This window comes from Nestor notabilis, unplaced genomic scaffold (genome assembly GCF_000696875.1).
Source record: "Nestor notabilis isolate BGI_N333 unplaced genomic scaffold, ASM69687v1 scaffold15268, whole genome shotgun sequence".
In the NCBI taxonomy this organism is placed as follows: domain Eukaryota; kingdom Metazoa; phylum Chordata; class Aves; order Psittaciformes; family Psittacidae; genus Nestor; species Nestor notabilis.
In genome coordinates, this window is record NW_009940020.1 from 41653 (window position 1) to 61249 (window position 19597).

Genomic DNA, 19597 nt, shown 5'->3' on the forward strand with positions numbered 1-19597 from the left:
ACAGGAGCTGGTAATCGGCTCAAGAAAACCAGTGCTTGGTGTATGATGACTTGGTCAACTGTCAGGCCTAAGTCGTCCAAGTAAGAGCTTGTAGCCATCTCCAGTAATGGACCTTCTAACTAACATGGGGAAGAGCAGTTGCCCAACACCCAGTTTATCCTTAGAAAACTCAAAAGAATAGCTTAATCCTTTTATCAAGAAGTCACAAATAACATAACAGACTACACAAAGCAAAGACATGGATATCTGCATGCAAATATAAAGGAAGCTGAGAGTCCCTTTCCAAGTAACAATCTGTGATGAAAACATCCAGGCTACCAAGACACAAGAGTCAAAAACATGAAGAGGAAAGTTTAGAAAAGGAAAAGCAGAGAGAAGCTCTTCAGTCCCCACACTGGACTAGGGAGCCAGCCAGCCCTTTGCTCTGAAGGCACCTGCAGCACCTTTGGCTCCAGGCTGGAAGGCATGGAGCAGGAACAGAGGAAGCCTCCTAGGCAAAGCTCAAAAGCCAATAGGCACAGACAGCATGGCACTGCAGGGGCAGCTTCCTTTCTACCTGGGGAGAGCAGATACAGGACATTGTTGCGATATACTTGTGTGCTAAGGAATACTGGAGGAAACTGGGGGATGGAGGCTGTAGCTTTAACAGAAGGAAAAAACACCATGTCAGATCCGCATCCTTGATCAAGCCCAAAAATAAGGAAAATCTACATTTTTGTCTTCTGCTCTATGTTTTACTGGCCAAACAGCATCAAGTCCCAAAGTCCAACTGCTCTACTGTGCCCCCGCAGCAGGCTCCTGGCTTGGATATCTCAACATCAGGCTCAGGTTCCCCAACCTCAGCAACTCCATTACGAAGACAAATACAAACAGCAGGAGGTACCCTTCCCACATTGCTAGTGTTGCCCCTCTTTCACCCATGACACCATGCTCTGGCAATTCTGCAAGCTAAACCAGCACTAGCTGTAGGGTTTTGCTTGAACACCAATTTTTACTGAAACAGCAGTAACCCGCAGATAAAAAGCTTTATCTTTATAACACGTTAAGCATCCCTGAGCCTTGTGAGAGCAAATGCTTGTCTCCCCCAGCAAAACTCTCCATGCTCATGCCTTACACTGTGTACAGCCAATGTTCGCGGGAGCCAACAGCGGTCGTACTTGCCTCAAACGTGACAAAGTCATCAAACTCATCAGGACAGGCCGGGGCTTCCTCCTCAGGGGTATATCCCATATCATACAACTGGCTGTCGGGATCTGCAGAGGAAAATAAGAGAAGAGAATCACCAAAAGGAAACCCGCACCCTGAAGCAAAGGATGGGAAACATGACAGCAGCCGGACAGGAACTTCCTTTTGCACACACCGATGCCTTCAGCTTTCAGAGAGGACCTCTGCTTCCAGACATCCCACCACCAGCTCCGGTGGAAGGCACTTGGGCTCGCTGCTTCCTGGCAAAGGTCCTATGAGGCTCCTTGCTGCTCCGATGGGGCCAGCACTGGATTCATCCCTATGCTGCCATGGTCTCCACTCCTTTTCCTGGTTTCTTCCCTACCTCCATTTCCTGCATCCTCTTAGTCTTCTCCCAGAAGGCTTTAATCCTTCTGTGGGTAGGGAATACATTAGATCTATGTGTGACAGCCAACTACCATGGGAACCGCAGAGAAAGCAGGCTGCACCGAAGCTTTTATCATCTACTGCTCCTCCCGTGGCCAGCCACATCAGAAGCCATCCTCACAGGCAGATGGGAAAATAGGAGGTTTTCAAGGAGATTTCTTTACAAAAAAATTATCCCTCCCACCCCCAAGCACCCATCTGCGGCAGTGAGGAGCAGCATTTCTGAGCCCTTCGAGAGAAGAAAGGCAGTGTAAATCCTCCGTGCTCCCTCAAGCAACAGCTAATGCCTGATCCAGCACACGACCCAGATCACAGGCTGGAAACACCAAATCAAGATCAGATGCTGCAGGCCCAAAATAAATAGCAGGCTCAGAACCGCAAGCCTTGGAGCTGCAAACGCTGCAGCACTGGGGTTCTCTGATGTCACCAGACTTGGCCTGGCAGGAGGAGTCATTATGTCAGTGCTCCAGAGAAGCTCGGTCATCACCCAGGTTTGGGGAGGGACAGGCCTTCCTTTCCTGGCTGCTGGAGGCAGATGATGGGAGCAGAGCTATGAAGCAGGGTCTGCAGATTGGAGGCTTCCCAGCAGGCTGGCAGCACAGCCAGGTTTGAGCCCAACCAAAGGAACACATTAAGTCACACAACGTTCTGCACAGCCATCCAGACAGGATCTCACCCAACTTCCCTCAAACGGTGCAATCCCCATGGAGTCACAGCCAGGGCTCCCACTTTGGGTCCATCTTTGGTAGCAAGAAAGGCCATTTTTCATTAAGGGATCTGTATATCTAGTATGAAGTCAAGGGATAAAGGGCTTTAATGGCTTTAACCTGCCAGAGAGGAGATTGAGATAGGATCTTAAGCAGAAGTCCTTCCCTGTGAGGGTGCTGAGGCGCTGGCACAGGTTGCCCAGAGAAGCTGTGGCTGCCCCATCCCTGGCAGTGTTCAGGGGACCTTAAAGCTCAGCCAGGTCCAACCCCCTGCCACGGGCAGGGACACCTTTCACCAGACCAGGTTGCTCCAAGCCCCGTCCAACCTGGCCTCAACCAAGCAGCTCACTGGGACACAGGCTGCAGGCTCAGTGCCCCAGTCCTGTGCCTGCTGGGGCTCTGCCCTGTGCCATGTCCCCCCCTGCACAAGCCCTGGTGACAGCTCTGCTCTTCACAGCCTCCCCACGCAGCACAAACACCTCATCTACAACACATCTGATTCCCTGATCTGACAGCGGCAAGATTCCAGCCAAGCAGCTGGGTGCTGGGAAGCTGCCAGTGCTTCCAGTGCCTCATCTCACACCTCGGCTGGGCAACCCACCTGCAAGGCCACATCCAGTGCTCCTGGTGCAGCCCGGTGACCCGCAGAACACCCCAAAGGCGGGGAAGCCAGGCACAGGCTGCTCCCTTCTGCTTTTTCCACTATCATTTCTCTTCTCTTCCAAGCAGACACACTGAGGCTTCCTGCTTTTCTACCTACACAGATAAAAGATATTTATTCTGCTCATCCCTTCCAAAGGGACTTGAAAAGGGAGGATTTACGGTCAAGCGATGGCTTCCAGCTCCCTTTGGAAGCAGGGCTGCAACATGTGGGGAGATGGCGCACAAGCAGCTCCCTGCCACCAGCTGCCTCCCAGGCAACTCTTGCCCAAAACACGTGCTCCTGGAGCCATCCTAGCCCTTTGGGTGCTTCTTGGTGTGGGGGTGAATGTGACAGTGTCTGCAGAGGGGTTCTCTGTGCAGGCAGGGTTTATTTTACAGCAATCTCCACTGTAAAAGCAAGGAAAGACCATTTGAGAGCTTACCCGCAGCCTCGCTGGTGGCATGGCCAGCAGAAACCATGCCCAGGAGACAGCACTCCATTTCCACTTCCCTGTGCTCCACGTCAGAAAGCAAAGACAAACACCACCAGAAACAAAGGGTGACTTTTCTGCTCAATTTATTCTCTCCCTCCCCGAAAAAGCCATATGGTGCTTTGTGTATAGGGAGAGTTGCCATGGAGAGCTTGCCTGCACATCTCCCAGAACAATAGGCTGCATTAAGCTTTCAAATTCCTGTCCAAAAGAGAAGTAAAAAGAAATTAAGTGACCTTTGCTGCTCCACTGGCACTCCCTGTGAGGACAGCACCCTCCTGCAGGTGCAGGAGGAGGCACATGGTGAGAGCCGAGGGCTCTGCACGCTGTTCTCCCACCCTGCGCCACTAAGCACAGGAGGATGGCCATGGGCCACCAGCAGCACCACACGGCCCTGCGCCAGCAGCATGTGGTGAGCTCAGATTCCCTCTGCTCTCCCCCTTGGATCTCGAAGCCAAATCCCAGCTGACACCTTCCTCTTTTTCACATGTCCTTCTCCACTCTGCTCACACCACAGAGTGCGACTTCCACTCTTACACACGTCCCTGAGTTCACTTGACCTCTTTCCTTTATAGAATCCCAGACTAGTTTGTCTTGGAGAGACCTTAAAGCTCATCCAGTTCCAACCCCCTGCCATGGGCAGGGACACTTTCCACTAGACCACGTTGCTCCAAGCCAGCCCCTGTGTCCAACCTGGCCTTGAACACTGCCAGGGATGGGGCAGCCACAGCTTCTCTGGGCAACCTGTGCCAGCACCTCACCACCCTCACAGGGAAGAATTTCTTCCTCAGATCTCATCTCCATCTCCCCTCTGGCAGGTTAAAGCCATTCCCCCTTGTCCTGTCCCTACAGGCCCTTCTCCAAAGCCCCTCTCCAGGTTTCTTGTAGCCCCTCTCGGCCCCAGTTTCTCCTCTTTGACAGTCCATGTGCTCAGCACACCCCAAGTTACCTCTTCCCAACACTGCTCAAAATCAGAGCTTTTGCCAAGAGATGTGGACATCATCAGGGACCGACTGCCTCTTGTCCTCTCACCTGAGTGTCCCTGACCGGCTTGATGATCCCAGGACTGGGAAGGCTGCCCTATGAGGAAAGGGTGAGAGCTGGGTTTGTTCAGCCTAGAAAAAAGAAGACTCAAGGGAAACCTTACTGCCATGTCCCAGCATTAAAAGTGTGGCTACAGAGAAGATGGAGACTCCATTTGTAATAACTTCCCCAGGGAAGCGGTAGATTCCCCAACATTGGACACTGTTAGTATTCAGCTAGACAGGGTGCTGGGACATCTAGTCTAGGTCATGCTTTGCCTAGAAAGGTTGTACCAGATGACCCCTGAGGTCCTTTCCAACCTCACATCCTATGGTTCTTCCTGTGGTTTCCACTCTATCTAGCACTCCCACTGCTAGTCCCATTACATCCATGCACAGCCAAAAATCTCAAAGCTAAAAGTCAGGTTTAAACAGACACTCCAGGGAACCTTTCTGCCCCACAGTCTTCCTGCAAAAAGGCTATAAGCAATATGCTAGGTCTTTTGCCCAAATTAATTGCACTAATTTCACTGGAATAGGTGGGCAGGCATCTGTATAAAATAAAGCTTTAGTTGAACTACCGTGGCAGATGTGTTCTATCAGGGTAATGTGGCTGAGGTAAAAGTAATTGTAACCAGTAAGACCAGGCACATGGTCTTACAATTACATCATCCAGTGAGGGTAAGGTGAATTCAGAAGGTAAAAGAAATATGAAAAAAGCAAATCAAGTCTACTATGAAGCACATGCAGCATCCTTCTGATACCTTTTCCCATCCCTGCCTTGAAGCCTCCCGTTGCCCAGCACGTGTTCATTCAAACCCCACTGAGATCACCACCTCCTGAGCCCATTGCACTGACCACACCAGTCACTTGGGAGATGGAGATCTGCTGTCACACAAATGTTGCCATGAGCCCAGCTTTGATCAATCAACCTTTCTCACACACATTTGGTCTTCTGTGTTCCCCAGTGCTGCCCTGCCTCTTGCTGGCTTACGGCAATGCCCTAAACCCTGCATCTCCCTCCATTCTTAATATCACAGACTGGTTTGGGTTGGAAAGGACGTTAAAGCTCATCCAGTTCCAATCCCCTGCCACAGGCAGGGACACCTTCCACTAGAGCAGGTTACTTCAAGCCCCATTAACCTTGCCTCATTCCTCCCAGCATTTAAAATCATTATCCAAACACTACTCTGTAAAGCTTCTGACAAGGACCATCTCTGCCCGAACACATCTGCATGCTGATGGAGCATTCACTCTTACAAGCATCTGCAAGCCAAGGGCAACCTCTGTCCTGTGTCTCTTGAGCCTCTAGAGCCACAGGGCATCTCCGTGGAGCAGTGCTGCCAACAACAGACACACAAACAGCTCCAGAGAGGTCTCTCCTAAATGTACAGCATACACACAGCTAAAGAACAGGGCAGGACAGGTCCTGGGCTCCTTGTGGGGCTGAACACGTGCTGAGCTCTTGCAGCAGCCAGAAATACCCCCTTCATGTCTCACTGTGCTTCCAAAGGGCTCGTCAGTGCAACGGTAACCTGGGCTTTTCAAGAAATGGACCGAGTGCAGAGTGACAGGAACAGAAGTCCCGGGGTACAGAAAGCTCCTGAAATAGATTCTAAAAACTGCTTTCAGAAGACAGGATTTCAGTGAAAAGGCACCTTGAGTGAAGAGCTGTGGGTACAGTAGTGACACAGAGGTCAGAAACAGAGCCAGTTTTATCGGCTTCATAAATGAATGACCTAGAAAAACAGAGCCTTTCAGAAGTATTTAAGTCATCTGCCAACACACACTGTACATACCACTGCAAGCCACAGAGCCACAAACTCAGAGTGAATTGAACAGTATGGATTATGTGCAGCTAACAGACCTGATTTATTCAACACAGGGTAAGTCTGGGAACCTGCAGGAATGGAACAAAACAGACCCCCCAAAAAAGCAAGAGGCAAAACAAAGTAATGGTTGGCTTAAGAGGGGACAACTGATACACATGCTGCTTGAAAAAAAGGTGGCTAAAAGGACACAAAACTGAGTATTAAAAGGGTACAGGCATTTAGGAGGATCTTGCATCCAGAGCAAAGAGACAGAGAGGAAGCCACTCCCCAGTACTTCCAGCGGCAGCTCAGGGTCTGGTGCTTCCACTGAAGCTCAACACTGCTATTAGTCTGTGCAGGCTCAAGCTAAGACCACCCCAACCATCCACCCTTTTGCTTTCCATACATGACCCAGGAGCACATCTATCATCTGATGCTCACATATGAAGCAGTAGCACTGCTCAGAGCTGGAAAGTGCAGCTTTCTGTAGATTAACCTACTGACTCTCCCAGAGATGGGACAAAGGGTCAGCAGCACTTACTGAAGACTAACATTTAACAACCAAAAACTACACAATGGAATAAAGGAGTGGCAAGCTCAGGCTCCAGGGAGGCAGCATCAGAATTAAGGTTGCTTACACAACCCTCATCCGAGCTCCTCTCAGCTAATGAGCTTTAGCTGTCCTTCGCTTCCTGAATATCACTGCTCACGGATTGGCGCTTATCACATATTCCTTCTGATCCTCTTCACACAGTGCAGGCCCTCAAGCTTAGTTTAAACACACGATCTAAAGACATAAGAAAAAGAATTAACTTCATGGCATCCAAGTGCTTTGGAAGCATAAATACAGCTACCTTGACTTCATCTTGGAGCCCAGGTGAGCACTGCTGCCTCCGCTGCAGTGACAGACCAGAGGCAGGAAGCCACCACTAACACACATGGGATTTGGTACCGAGTTTAACACATGGCTCCTCATTTTTGATTCTCAGTGTGTGCTAGCCATCAAGACCAAATCGCTCCAGACTTGTGTCAGCCTAGAACAAAGGCTCAGTGCTGGAGAGGTGGAAAACGAGGAGCAGGCCTGTGGCCACCAGCAAGTGGTTCAGAGCCACTTCATGATGCACCATCAGAAGAGGCCAAGAGATTAAGCGTCTAAAATAGCAAAAGGTGCTTTGGCGAGGAGTCGGGCTGAGGAAACTGGGGCTGTTCTGCCTGGAGAAGAGAAGCTGCGTGGAGACCTCATAGCAGCCTTCAGGGATCTGAAGGGGGCCTATAAAGATGCTGGGGAGGGACTCTTCATTAGGGACTGCAGCGATAGGACAAGGGGTGATGGGTTTAAACTGAAACAGGGGAGATAGATTGAGATGAGATCTTAGGCAGAAGCTGTTACCTGCGAGGGTGCTGAGGTGCTGGCACAGGTTGCCCAGAGAAGCTGTGGCTGCCCCATCCCTGGCAGTGTTCAAGGCCAGGTTGGACACAGGGGCTTGGAGCAACCTGCTCTAGTGGAAGGTGTCCCTGCCCGTGGCAGGGGTTGGAACTGGATGAGCTTTAAGGTGCCTTCTTCTAACCCAAACCACTCTGGGATTCTATGATAGGAGAAGGCGAGTCATACCTCGGCACAGCTCTGCTCCTCAAGTCATAAGAGCAGCACGGAGTGAAGCCACCCTGTTGTGCGCACATTGAGCTGCAAGAGGTGACAGGACTCCTTCATCACCACTCTGCCAAGCTCTGATCAGCGAGGTCAGCACTAGGCACCTTGTTAGCATGAGGTTTTCCTTTTGGAAGGAGAAATAAGCTGCCCAGTGGCTAGACAGATGTACAGGAGCAGCCTGACTGTATGCACTTGGGAAAGATGATCAGAGGTATCCAAGGGACACAGGCACCAAGCCAGGAGAGGACCCTGCTTGGTACAGGCAGAACACAATTCAGATGAAGTCAGCCATGGTCAGTCACAACGAGGTTTCTCTTGACACAGGGGATGCCCTCCAGAGCCAGCAGAGCCCAACCCAGCAGTTCTGCAACTAGGACCAATATCCCACCAAAGCCACAGCACAGGAATCCTCTCCTGTCTAAGAGCGAAACCAGGAAACACTCAGAAGAAACAACCCTTTGCCACATCCATCTGTCAAGGCGTCACAAGGGTACACTCACTGCACAGTCACAAGCCTCCAGGCTTGACAGAGCAAGCAGGGCTTTTGGAAGAACAAAAGCCCTAAGTGAGTAATTATCCCTTCATTAATAACACCAGATAGACTGGATTCCTAATGAGAAATAGTCTGATAGCTCTGGCTTGCCTGCTGGTGTAGAGGCAAGACAATGGACTACTTACTTAATGGCTTTGAAATGAAAGGGGAGACTTAGATCTGATATCAGGAAGAAGTTCTTCCCTGTGAGGGTGCTGAGGTGCTGGCACAGGGTGCCCAGAGAAGCTGTGGCTGCCCCATCCCTGGCAGTGTTCAAGGCCAGGTTGGACACAGGGGCTTGGAGCAACCTGCTCTAGTGGAAGGTGTCCCTGCCCGTGGCAGGGGGTTGGAACTGGATGAGCTTTAAGGTCTCTTCCAACTCTAACCAGTCTGGGATTATAGGTTACTTTCCTTTACCTAAGCTCGGGAAGCCAACTCTACCTATCTCTGGCCAGACATTTCTGGTGAGGACGAAGGGAACATTCCTCAGTTCCCGGGTTGAACTGAGCATTAACAGTGCCGCACTTTGGAGCCAACATCCCAACCTAGAAATCAAAACAGGCAGGACCAAAACCTCCTCCCACACCCACACAAACCACAAGCAAGCCCCATCTCCCAGAAGCATTGACAGCAACAGATGTGGAACAAACCAGCACACTCCCAACACAGAAAACAAAACATGATGGAGAAACACCGAGGGCGGCAGATGGATGAGAAATGTCTATTTTCTAACAGAAGTTGCCTTTGTTTTCTTTTTAGTCATCATCTCTGTAGATGAGTGCACTAAGAATCGCTCCAAATCTCTAATAAAACATTCCTCTCTATTTTTATATTGACCATATTCCCAAGAAAACAAGTAACTGCTGCAATGTTTTTTCTTCTCCTTTGCCACAGAAATTAGTGTTCTTTCAGGCATCAAACCTGGGCATTTCATTTGAAATTTAAACTCACCTCAGTTGCCTTTATCAGGGTTGACTGTGGCCTGAGGGTCTACGCAGTCACGATGAGACTCCTTTACTTCATCAGGACATACCGAACCCCCTGCACTCTGTGATTTGCAAGAGATCTGGCTGCACAGTAATGCATTCCCCTCACAAGGAATTGTGTGCAAAAAGTGATGCTTTGGGCATTCAATCAGGGTCAGCTGCATGCTGCAGCAAACAAGTCAGCTTTGCAGTGCTACGAACTAGATTCCCCTCAGACTGCACATGTATTCTGGACCTGCAGCCTGTTAACACTCCATGACAGTGACTGGACATGGCGAGATTCCTCTGGCATATGCTTCAAAATATTCCTAGAGAAAAGATTTTCAAAATGGGAGAGCTGCTCGTGCCAATCTCCCGTCCGTCAGGATCCTGAGGGCTGTAAAGCCTTAGCAGCAGTTTTACGGCAGCACATTTGAGTGATTCCCACATCCTCATCCCAGAGCTGTGAGGAGGCCTGCGGACACAGCTCGCCAACACTCCTGCATCTCTCCCGAAAGTAGGTCAATGCAGCATGTCATCTGCCAGGCTGGTTTTGGGAAGACGTGCTCCCTGCTCAGCTATGGCGCACACGGAGCAGCCCGCCTCGGCCCCGGTGTAACCCCTCACCCAGCTGCCAAGTGACAACAGTGAATAAACCCCATTGTTTATGTGAATTAAAAGAGAAATGCAAACCAAAAAACAGCCATGGGGAGCCAGAAGTTCTCCCCCTTCAGCATCTGAGTCCTTTCCCTAGCATATTGGGCCAACAAGAAAGCTGGAGAGGGGCTCTGGACAAGGGCCTGTAGGGACAGGCCAAGGGGGAATGGCTTTAACCTGACACAGGGGAGACTGAGATGAGCTCTTAGGAAGAAGTTCTTCCCTGTGAGGGTGCTGAAGTGCTGGCACAGGGTGCCCAGAGAAGCTGTGGCTGCCCCATTCCTGGCAGTGTTCAAGGCCAGGTTGGACACAGGGACTTGGAGCAACCTGCTCTAGTGGAAGGTGTCCCTGCCCGTGGCAGGGGGTTGGGACTGGATGAGCTTTAAGGTCCCTTCAACCTAAACCAGTCTGGGATTCTGTGATTATAGCAGAAACAGTGACTCAGAAGAGCTTGAGGGTGATATGAGCTGCGCAGCTCTGCTCCCTGCTGCTCCAGAGCTCAGCAGCAGGACAGGTTTCACAGTCGAGGAGCATCTCCTCACTCCCCACTGCCCCAGCCCCTGCTCCTGCTTTGCAGGGGAACAGGCAGTTCCCCCACTCATCCAAATCTCCCTGCATAGGCTACTGCAGGCAAAGTCTGCAGCCAGCATTAGCCTTGCTGAATCCCAGCAGCTATGTGGCTGGAGATAGTTTTGTGGGAGGTGTTTTTGTTCCCAATTTTCTTTAAGAAATAAATATCTTTCCTCCCAGCTGAGCCAGTTTGGAGTTATCTTTTCCAGTGTGAAAGTATTCCAAACCAGAGGAACATGCACTGACCTCCTGCCTCTCCACTGCTCACAGAGGTAGCAGAGCTGCTCCCAGCCCTGCACTGGCTGTGGGTGAGCTGAGGAGCATCCTCCTCACGCAGCCCATAGGTCACTCAGTGGCAGCAGTGCAGGAACACAAGCAGCTATTAGAAAGCATGGAGAACAAAGCTACATTTCTCAAAGTAAGCGCCCGAGCAGTATGCCTGTCCTCTTGTTTCAAGAGGTATGGTAACAATGGATTTAGCAACAATCATTGGAGGAGGCATCCCCTTTGAGGCTGGGCTGGGAACCACACACACTGTGCAGTATCCTGGGGCTCCTGGGAGCACTAGACCAACTTTTCTTCTCCAAAGATGACCTGGTGTGACACGGGCTGGAGGAAGAGAGCAAACACCCCAGTGCCACCTCCCCTGAGGCTCCCTCCTGTGTGCTCCCTTACACGGAACAGAGATGAGAGTGGGGCTGGACTCATACCTGCTCAGTTCTTCATCTGCTTGTGCTTCACGCAGAGGACCTCCATCCCACACTTATTCCTCCCTGGGCACTATCCTTCCACAGCACAGTGCCTCTGTGCCTCAGATACACCTGCCCCTCTCCTGTTAGGGATCGATGGAGAGAGCCCTCAGACCATTCTGACCACAGGGCACCTCCAAAGCAGCTTGCCTCCATCACAGGCTAGCACTTACACTCCTAACTCCCCATCCCCTGAGAGCAGCAAGAGTTAATAGACTCAACAGACAACCCTCACACATCTTCAAGGGCAGGCCCAGTGGTTTCCAACACAAGTGTTGAAGTATCACTACTTCAGGAAAAAAACCCCAAGTTCAGTATTCCAAGGAAGACTGCTTCTGTCCCTTTCAGAAGGGGTCACAGATGACAAGCACGTAGACTCCAAACTTAATAAGCACAGTAATGGTGCTACAAGCATCCCTCTGCACTAGAGGGATGAGGAGAGCTCTGACTGACACAGAGCAGGTCTGATTATTTTTTTCCTGAAGTATACATATAAATTTTAAAACCACATTTAAATCTTCACTCCTTTCAGGGGCAGAATTAACACTCATCTTCATAAACTCCTTATCCCAACAAGCAGTATCTATAGTACATACATATATATATGCCAGAGCAGAGCAAGATGCAATGCAAACAAATGCAGAAGACATAATCAGAGCAATTTTGATTTCATTCTTGCTCCTGAATCAATCTTGATTCCCCATTCATGGCAGCCCTTGTTCTCTGAACGACAGCTGTACACAAAGAGGCATCTGTCCTACCTTCAGCCATCAAACGAGCTGTGTCCCTAATCGGCGACGGTGGAGCCAGGCTTAGGAACAGGCAGGATCAGTGGGAAAGTCCTCACTGCAGCACTGCTGCACGAATGAAGAGATCAGCAGATCTGATGAGAACGTAGGAAGTGCTCACACCGGTGCCAGATCCTCACCGAGTTTAGTCAAACGTGCACATGAGCTCTCCTTCCATCTGCTGAGCTTCAGTGAGACTTGCCTTTTAAAAATCAAATGCCTTGAATATTAAGTTGGGCCTGGGTACCCCCCACTGAGAAAGCACCCTTAGATGTCAGCAGCAGCCTGTTGCAAATCCTACCATATTTCGAGCATCAGTCTGGAAGAGACACCACTGAAGATGCACACAAACACAGCCTCGGAAATAATTACTGGATTGGGAGTCAGGGAACATAAGCTTTGGCTTCTGGAATTATCCCTGTGCAAGAAAAGCTTTCGTTTTGCGTAGCAAAAGCCATCTGCAATGCAGATCCTACAGAGGAGGGAGAAAAACAAACCTACACAGAAACCAAACAGTGGTTTATGTTACCAGATACCCAACACGCTCTGCACCTTCAAACGCTCCGCAGAGCCAGAGCAGATCCGTGTCACCAGGGCAGCAGCCAGCCTGGCTCTGCAGAAATCAACTCAGAGCCACCACACGCTACCTAGAGACTCATATGAGTGGTTCATGGCACCCAGAGCTGTGATCTCAGAGATGTCATTAAGCACTATCAGATCCAGAGGCGTCTTCAGGACGTGGGATCAGGAAGCTGGCAGCGCAGCAGGGAGCAGGGAACATTGCTGCTCCCCTTGCAGCAAGGCTGCAGAGCATGACCTGCATGTGGGGTGAGCAGTGCAGGGATAATTACTCACACCTAGGTTTGAGAACTGATGTGCAGTTCCCTCTTTTGGCTGTAAGCTTTTCAGATGTAATGCTCACAGCCTTTATCCAGGGGCAGGGATGGACTCAACTGAGAGCAGCCCTGTGGAGAAGGACTTGGGGGTGTTGGTCGATGAGCAGCTCCCCATGACCTGGCTTCAGTGAGCGCTGGAGGCCAGAACCCCCCGTGTGCTGGGCTGCATCCCCAGAGCGTGAGCAGCAGGTCGAGGGAGGGGATTCTCCCCCTCTGCTGTGCTCTGGGGAGACCCCCCCCTGCAGCCCTGATCCAGCTCTGGGGCAACAACACAACAGGGATGTGGAGCTGTTGGAGTGAGTCCAGAGGAGGCCACGGAGATGCTGCGAGGGCTGGAGCAGCTCTGCTCTGGAGCCAGGCTGAGAGAGCTGGGCTGGTTCAGCCTGGAGAAGAGAAGGCTCCTTAAGGGGACACCTTAGAGCAGCTTCCAGTGCCTAAAGGGGCTACAGGAAACCTGGAGAGGGGCTTTGGACAAGGGGCTGTAGGGACAGGCCAAGGGGGAATGGCTTTAACCTGACACAGGGGAGACTGAGATGAGCTCTTAGGAAGAAGTTCTTCCCTGTGACGGTGCTGAGGTGCTGGCACAGGGTGCCCAGGGAAGCTGTGGCTGCCCCATCCCTGGCAGTGTTCAAGGCCAGGGTGGACACAGGGGCCTGGAGCAAACTGGTCTAGTGAAAGGTGTCCCTGTCCATGGCAGGGGGTTGGAACTGGCTGAGCTTTAAGGTCCCTTCAATCCAAACCTGTCTGGGATTCTGTGAACTTCCCAGATTAGCATTCAGCTCCCAGGAGCACACCAACCACTTCTGCACATGAAACGCCAACTGAGGAAACTGTAGCCCCTGTTCGAAGGATACACCCATTGAAATCCTTCCCTGGCTGCTCTTGGGAACCAAGGGATGCAGCCCCACAGAGACTCCAACCAACTCAAGCTCACACTGCTGCCAGCTCCTGAGCACCAGCCAGCCCTTTCTGTGGTGTTCAACACCCTGCCCTGCCTTGCTCCGTGCTTTTCCCTTCAGCCTGTCGTTTGGAAACCTCTCAAATGCCTCATGTGTTCAGCACAGTGTTAACTCCAGACCCAGCTCCCCCCAAGGCTGGCACTCCCAGGGCTCTCCCCGATCCGGCCACCCCACTGGCTCCTGCATTCCCTGCAAACAGGAACTCTGTGATAGCTTCCAGGTTTGGGTGTTGGCTCTGGAGCTGGATTTTCCATCTTCCCCAATCCAAAGAGCTTTTAGTTGAAGCATTTGAAAAAAAAGATTTGACTATTTCCATCCGCAGGCCCTGCCCGGAGCTCATGACCACATCTATTTCTCAGCGGATGCACTGTCTGCTCTCGATGCACAGGGGCCCCTTTGTTCAGGGATCAGAAGCCAACACAGGAGGCATGGACGAGGCCAGGAGCTCCAGGAATGCACCTTCCTCTGCCTGCACAGTGGCTATTTGAACTGACCCCAACAGCGACCCTCCACGTGCAGGGGGCACCTCCACAGAGCCCATTCCCAGTGGGCTTTTCTTGGGATGACGAATGTTACAGATGTTTCAGCTCAGGGCATGTGCACGAATCACACAACTTGTTCATTGCTGCTTTTGAGTACAAGGAGAAGCACTGGTCTGCTAAAGAGGAGACATGAAATATGTCCTGCTGGATGCTTCCATAGAAAAATCAGGTGTCTGAAGCTGAAAAGGTTTCTAAATACCCTGTTGGAGAAAGGAACCTGCTGTGAGCACAACCCTTGTTTGTTGTATCCAGCTGTGGCTGATGCTACCCATACCTGGTGTCACCAACTCACCCCCCTCCAGCAGTTCCTGCATCCACCATGTAGCAGACTAGAGCTGCTCTTTGGCCTTTGGCTTCAAATCACAGACACCATCTCACTCCCTCATGTGCCAAGGTCAGCTCTCTGCCACACAAATAGAGACCTTACTCCTGGTCTGAGCTTTCCTAGGGGCTTGCCTACAGTCCCTCATACCTGTTTCTCTCATACATCCCCCATGAGCTGTAGCTTCTAAGCATGATGAACGCAGCAGTCATGCTGGCTCCCTTCCCATTTCTTTTCCCCACCAGACTAGAGGATGTCCCATTGGATCTCCCTGATGGTGCACCAGGTTTTCTTCTGGCTGTGGATTCCCCAGGCATTACACACCTTATCTGGCTTCTTTCAGCATGCTCTGTAACATACCAGGCTCCTTCAAATGAGTATCATTAGTGCCATCGCTACATTATCAGCTTCTCCAGTTTTACAACACAAAGCCATAAAAGTCCACTTATCAGAGTTATTTATCATCCCTGACTTGCTGCCAATGTTTGTCCCACTTTGCTTTGCTATTTACAAGCTGGAGGACTGGACAGTCATCCAGTCACCATTCACACAAACTTTAAAAGCTCCATAGTAAAGGGGAGGACAAGGGTGTCCCAGCAGCCCAGGAGCAGGAAAGGCTGGGACACAACAGGTTGTAAGGAGCTGAGACCTCTCTGGGGACAACTTCCCCCCCTGCAGTCCTGTGTCCAGCTCTGGGGCAACAACATAAGAGGGACGTGGAGCTGTTGGAGCGAGTCCAGAGGAGACCACAGAGAGTCTGCGAGGGCTGGAGCAGCTCTGCTCTGGAGACAGGCTGAGAGAGCTGGGCTGGTTCAGCCTGGAGAAGAGAAGGCTCCTTAAGGGGTCTCCTTAGAGCAGCTTCCAGTGCCTGAAGGGGCTACAAGAAACCTGGAGAGGGGCTTTGGACAAGGGCCTGTAGGGACAGGACAAGAGGGAATGGCTTTAACCTTACAGACGGGAGATTGAGATGCCTCCCCATGCCCAGGCGTCCCCTGTGGTCCCCATACCAGCCTGCTTGGGCCTGAGAACTAAGTCCAACTGCCCAAAAGCCATGGGCTCACCATCTCCCACAGCAGGGAGGCCTCTCTAGAGCACCCTAATGGCAATCGAATATACATAGTCACCACTGATATGTGTATGATGACCACATTTTCCTATTGAGTCTTCTCTTTGGGAAAGATAGAAGATAAAGCAGCAACAAGTGGCTAAAGACTCTCATTAAAGTCTCAAATCCAGCTTCTGTAGCATACAAGTCACTTTGTTCTTCCCCTCCCATGGTCAACATTACCTGGCCAGACAAAGACTACAAAGAGATGACAACTGTTTCATGGCAGTGGAGAGGTGGCATTGTGGCTTTCAGTGGTAAAATGAGTGGTTAAATGGTGCTTTGCTCTGCACTGAGGTTCGGGAGTCCTAGATCAATGCATGCTCCTCAGCCCGTGAGAGCACACCTCAAACAGTGGCACAGGAATAAGACTGAGGAGCTCTGTGTCTTCCCTGGACATACAGGCCAACTGAACACAAAAGCAGTTGTAAGCAAAGCAGCAGACTGTGCAAGTTTTGTAACTGCACCTTCAGTTGGCCAAGCTAGCCCAGGATGGCTCAAGTAAAATCACAGCTACTACTATCCCATGGAGAGTCTCCAAGAGCAGGAGGAGAGGGAAAGAAAAGTGGAGCATCTTCAGAAATAAACCCTTACCTACATTAACACAGACTCTGCAAGGCACAAGCTTACACCAGGTCCCACATCAGTGACTGACCAAAGAACAGCAGAATACCAAGAAATACAAGAGAACTATCTCCGGCCAAAAATAGGCCCAGCTAATTAACAAAACCTTGTTAAAAGGGACACCCAGCAGCAAGCATGACCTTTCTTTGCAAAGGGATGGTCAATATTTACTGTCTCAACAGCAGCAGCAAATCCTCAAGATCACTTCAACATCAGCAACTGCTCAGCTGGTGATACTCAAAAAAACCTCTTTGTGCCCTACCCTGGGTTTCTTTTATAACGTTTTAATGCTGTGCAGTGTTAGAGAGCTCTGCCTTCCTTAACCACTGTAATAAATACATATCAATCTCTTTCAAGTTTAATAAATAGAGAGCCTAAAAGCTTTGTCTGGATCTGCTTTTTTCCATTCAATTAATACAACACAATACCAGAGCAATCAATTATTGAAGAGAAACACAAGCCAGAGCTTTCACAAACACGCTACTCCAGTAGCAATTTATTACAAATTAATAGCATGATGCAATTCCTCCTGCATCAGGAGAGCTGGGAATCAGCTGCACTGTCAGGCTACACCAGCCACAAAGACTGTGATCTGCCATTCACTCCCATGAATGAGTGCCAACACTGAGCACAAATAAGCTGGAGGTTGGAGCGGGGATCAGAAGGAGGGATGGACAACTGGCAGACAAACTGGAGTCACTTCTACTTTGAGAGTTTTCTGCCCATGAAGCAACATGGTTTGTAAAGGAATAATCAGTCTTTGCACGTCTTTCTTTGTATCAGAACTCAAAAGCATGCTCAGTGTGCAGGGCTAGCTACACGGTGCATGTTCATCACTGCACAAAAGCGAAGCTAAGTTGAAAATAAGCATTGTTATGAGCAGAATTTATCAATATGCCAATATGCAAGTATGATAATTCATAATTGCACATTTAAAATGACATCTGCTCAGCAGGAGGCTTCCAATGTTTTGCACACCCTGCCCTTAACAACACACTTGCCCCAAAATGACCTTCTAACACTCTCATTAGAGATGAATCCCACAATGAAAAAAACATCTTTGCTTCAGCAAAGCAGTTCAAATGCCAACCAGCCAGAAAGATACTTCACATTTCACCAAACTATTGCTCTGGAAGTACTCACAACAATCACATCAAGAGCTACATGGGGATTGTCACAGTTCTATTTAAAGACGTCCTCCCAGTCAGTGAGTTCAAAGCTCTTGCTTAATGTGCTTCTTGCTAGAAATCATCTGAGCACACTGATCCTTCAAATAGATGGAGTGAAGGCAAATGCATCAGTTCTTAGCACTGGGAAGATGTTACACTGCAGCAGACATCTCCAGCAGGTGCCGGCCAAGCAAGAAACCACCACCCCCCCCGCCCCCCAAAAACCACAGGGGAGAGCAGACACCAAACTATAATGGATCTTCCCTTAATGGCTTTTCCTGTTTCCAATATATATTTAAGAAGGAACTTCCCTGATAAACAGGAAAACACACCACCACCTCTGTTTTCAACTCTATTAGCAAACACACCCAACATCTGCCCCTGCCCCTCTGTCCAAGCAGAGGAGTGAGTGCCAGGACACCAAACCCAGCTTGTTTTCACCAAGCAACCTCTTAGCTCCGTTACCCCATGGTGTGAAATGTGATGCCCTCCTGCCCTCATCCACAGCACAGCAGCAAACTCACCTCCATTTTTGATCGCTCGGATCCCCCGATGGAAATCTTCGAAGCTGATGACTCCAAGTCCGCTTGGATCAAGGTACTTTGTTAGGTCCTTTACCTGCAACCACAAAAGCAGCATTACCCATACAGCCCTTTGGGGAAACAGCATCTTCCGTCACAGGAACACCTTGTAACCCATTTTTCCTCTGCGAAGGAAAAAGATTTGAGACTGAATTTCTTAAGCTGACACCAAACTGCGGCCATTCCTGCAGGGAACATCAGTAATCACTACACAGGGTTAATCAGTACTTGGCTGGAGCTGAAACTATTGCTTCATCTTGAAACATAGGTTAGGGCACTATTTCTTGCAATGTGGTCCTGCTCTGCCAGGGATTTGTTTATCTTTATGGTTTTTAAGAGGCCCTATCTTAATTGGGAAAACTCAGTAAAAGGCTACCCAGTAGGAGGGCCCAGTTAAGAGGATTCAGTGATAATGAACTGCTCCACGTTACAAATTCAGGCCATCTAATTGAAACGTTTTCACAATTAGACAATGCCCAAGGGGGAAGGAATCACGTCAGCAGGATTAGGATGCAGTGCTGAAGCAGGCACACTCATGGAGCAATGGCTGCTCACAAGACCTGGACCTGGCAAGGATGATCTGGGCTCTTCAAATGGAACAAGCTATAGTTTGAGGGCAAACCCATGGTCATTCCTCCTGGCCCAAAGTCTTCAAACAAGTGTATTCGGTTCTTTCCTTCAGAAAACCCTTTACACTGCTGATGCTTCTCACACTGAGACAATCAGACATTTTTCCCTGCTTTTAAAAAATACAACTTTCATTTTAAGAGGTGTTAAGGCACATTTGTCTATTTGACAGCCACATCCTTCAGCTGAGAAACAAACCCAGGAGGGAGCAAGAGGTGAAAGAAGGAATTGCACAATTAGCTCTGTACTCCAAAGCTGCCCACACCCTGCCCAACACATGGACCGCTCCTGCTCCTCCGGAGCTGAGGCGCAGGAGGAAGTCTGCAGGCAATCTGCAGGGAGAGATTTGTTCAGCTCTCATGAGCACAACCTTTTGTTGCCATTTGCCTCACTCGGGTGATCTCTTGATTTTGGTTTGTTCTTGGGGGAAAACACTGGTGAACCACCAAACTTCTCCTTCCAGGGAAGGAAATCTCACATCCAAAAGGGACTTAACATCGGAGGGCATGGAGGACAACCAAGCCCAGGTGTGGGGCTGGGAGCTGCCTGACTCATTACGCATCAGGAGCAGGGTTG

The 19597-nt window shown here is 50.1% G+C and overlaps 1 protein-coding gene across 1 annotated transcript in view; it reads right to left on the bottom strand.

The window, feature by feature from the left end:
* Positions 1 to 18431, bottom strand: part of RAB11FIP3 (RAB11 family interacting protein 3 (class II)) — a gene marked incomplete at its 5' end in the record, with an annotated part of 55048 nt that extends 36617 nt beyond the window's left edge. Inside the window, 2 exons of the mRNA XM_010020153.1 lie at positions 1162 to 1253; positions 18338 to 18431. Of these exons, the coding sequence (XP_010018455.1) occupies positions 1162 to 1253; positions 18338 to 18431 (186 nt within the window). The remainder of the gene's footprint in view (positions 1 to 1161; positions 1254 to 18337) is intronic.
* Between the last annotated feature and the right edge of the window lie 1166 nt (positions 18432 to 19597).